Source organism: Temnothorax curvispinosus, unplaced genomic scaffold, assembly GCF_003070985.1.
Source record: "Temnothorax curvispinosus isolate PA1 unplaced genomic scaffold, ASM307098v1 QBEX01006923.1, whole genome shotgun sequence".
In the NCBI taxonomy this organism is placed as follows: Eukaryota; Metazoa; Arthropoda; class Insecta; order Hymenoptera; family Formicidae; genus Temnothorax; species Temnothorax curvispinosus.
Genome location: NW_020216703.1, coordinates 1 through 2951, shown reverse-complemented (window position 1 = coordinate 2951; position 2951 = coordinate 1). Strand labels below are relative to the sequence as shown.

At 38.4% G+C, this 2951-nt stretch overlaps 1 protein-coding gene across 1 annotated transcript; it reads left to right on the top strand.

Annotated features, from left to right (window-relative positions):
• Positions 1-258: 258 nt before the first annotated feature.
• Positions 259-1850, top strand: LOC112456517 (the record flags this gene model as incomplete). The annotated part of the gene is made up of 3 exons (XM_025019113.1): positions 259-443; positions 567-667; positions 913-1850. Coding segments are annotated over 3 exons (587 nt in total), but the record flags the coding sequence as incomplete, so codon positions are not given.
• Positions 1851-2951: the final 1101 nt, after the last annotated feature.

Genomic DNA, 2951 nt, shown 5'->3' with positions numbered 1-2951 from the left:
CGTTTGTGATTATTACAGTGTACGCAATGGCGTGTAATGTGAAAGGGTGTGGGAACTATCCGGCAAAGACCAGAAAGATCGAAGGAAATAAAATAAAATATTTTTCCTTCCCAAAGGATCCAGCACTGTGTAATAAGTGGCGTCAAGCATGCGGAAAAGAAAATATTTCACCAAAAAATGGTTTGTACTTTTGTATAGATTTCTCTTGTTTATTATTATAAGCATATATTTAAGAATCTTAAACCTTGTTTGCTTCAGCTAGGATATGTTCGAAGCATTTTGCTGATGAAGCTTTTACGAAGCCCTTACAACAACATCTACTAGGTTATTCACCTATACGAACTAGGAAGATACATCCTGATGCTATCCCGACGTTGCATCTCCATGCAGTACCTCCACTAACATCAAACGAAAATGTGTTAGCTGAAACAATGCCTTTGCCTGTATCAAATGAAGTTTCGATGGATGTTGAACAGACACCAGCATCGTCCAGTATAGAAGAACAGACACCAGCATCGTCCAGTACAGAAGAACAGACAGCAGCATCGTCCAGTACAGAAGAACAGACACCAGCATCGTCCAGTACAGAAGAACAGACAGCAGCATCGTCCAGTACAGAAGAACAGACACCAGCATCGTCCAGTACAGAAGCTATCATGTTACAAATGTAAGTTATAAATTACTGTTCCCATCAAGCACAAAGTACACCCAGCAAACCAGAACTATATATATTTATGTATTAGTAATATAATAACGATATGTAATGTCAGCACATTTATGTGGTTTGTTATGTAACTGTGTAAATATGGTTGAGCTGACATTACATATCGATGTTATATTACTGACACATATACGGTTCTTATTTGCTGGGTATAGTTTTAAAAGTAGCACTATATAGTTTTATGCTTTCAGACGTCGTCTAGAAGCCCAGGTAGCCGCACTGAAAAAACCAAAAGACGATAAAGAACTCATGGAACAAAAAATGACGGAGTTATTGGGAAAAATGTTTAGTCCAGGACAAATACGGATGATATTGAATCCTTCATTGCGGAAAATAAAGTGGTCTTCTGAAGATATCGCACGTGCTATATCCTTGCGATGTGTCAGCCCAAAGGCATATCGTTATATGAAGAATGTTTTGCAAATGCCACTTCCAGGCCTTTCAACACTAAGAAGGCAAATCGAACGAATCGATCTTTGTATCTCCTCTTAGCTGTGATGTCGAAGAGTCCGTGTTAACAGATATGCTTGCGTCCTATGTTGACGAAAAAGTTACTACTATAACTAGTTATGAAGAAGAAGAGATATGTTTTGATGAAGCATATGAACCTTCTGCGTTGGATTCGTGCGCAATTATTCCAAGTTATGAGGAAGAACAGTTGTTACAGAAATTAGAAGATTTTAATATTAGCGAGGCTATCGAAGAAGAGGGTTTAAAATATATAGCCGGATACGTAGCATTTAGATTTAAAAGCACAGATAAAACATTAGGTATTGAAACGCGCCAATTGGAAACAACGGGTGACCAAGATTGGCTGCAAGTTATTTCGCGAGGAAAATGTATGTATCCGAGTGACAAATTATTACAATGTGCTCGTATAATGAATATTGAGTTTGCTAAATATCACGGATCCAGTTTGAATAAAGAAAATCTTATATTTCAAAACTTAGCAAAAATAATAGAACCACAATTGAAAATTAAAATACCGAGAGAGGCATTACTATGCCTCATTAGGACTAGGACATATATTAGGCTGCGCGAAATGAACCGAGCGATTGCAATCGCAAATCACAGGCAAAAAAGAAGAAAGATGTCAAAATTTACTAATAAAAAACCTGTATATTAAATATTTGCATTTATTGTTATTTGATCTTTTATCTGCATCTTTCCTCTGCATATATAGTTCTTTATGTCGTACGCCACAATATATTTTTGTTTTGCGTCTCAGCTGACAATTCTTTTCCAATCGTTTTCCGACCAGTTTTGATTAAAACTAATAATTCGCAGAATTTTAATAATAAATGACTGGAAATTAAAATCTCGTTTTATGTGAAATTTTTCCGTACGTCGCAATGATTTTTATTCAATGCACACAATTCTTTTTTTCTTAATAATAATAATATTTTCTGTAATATCATATATTTAGACAAATCCACATAAAATAATTATAAAATTCGTCAAATAACAATAACGTTTCTAACATCTACAACGAGAGACAAATTCGGGAAACGATGAGCGTTTATCCGTATGTCACGTGCGTTTTTTATATTTATATATTTTTGTTCATATATATTTATTTATTTATAAAACAGAATTTTCTCTTACATAAATGATCAACATTATTTTGTATTCACATATTGTCCGCTCAAAATGCTTTTATAAATGACTATTATAGATTCGCTGCTTAAATGTGCCGCTCAGTGTGACGTAAGGTTGGAAAAGTCGCTGATTGGCTGGGTTCGGAAATATGCGCAAGAGCATACCCTTGTATTTCTACCATGGATTCAAGCAGTTAGGTCTCACGCTGGGAGTTTCATTAGTTTAATTATGCGTGGGAAGCACACACACACACACACACAACGGGGGGGTGCGAGGGGGGGCCTTCGGCCCCCCCCCTCCCCCGCACCCACCCCGCCGGTAGGCTGCGTGGACCTCGCTTTACAACATAAAGTACATGCTAAGTTGTAAAGCGAAATTATAAAGCACATGCATGGAGGGGCGTGCAAGGGGGCTTACATGCGTGAGCGCACGTGAACAGAAAGGCTTTTCTTCCCTGCACCCTCCCCCATGCATGTACTTTATAATTTCGTCGGGGATCTAAGTCGTCTACAGACGATTCCGAGTCTCGACATCGAACTCGCGAAACTCATGTTCGACCGTTAGACGCCGTGCCGTCGTAAGCGGTGAGATCCCGACGACGGGCAGAGGCGCCGTACGGCAAACCGGGCTC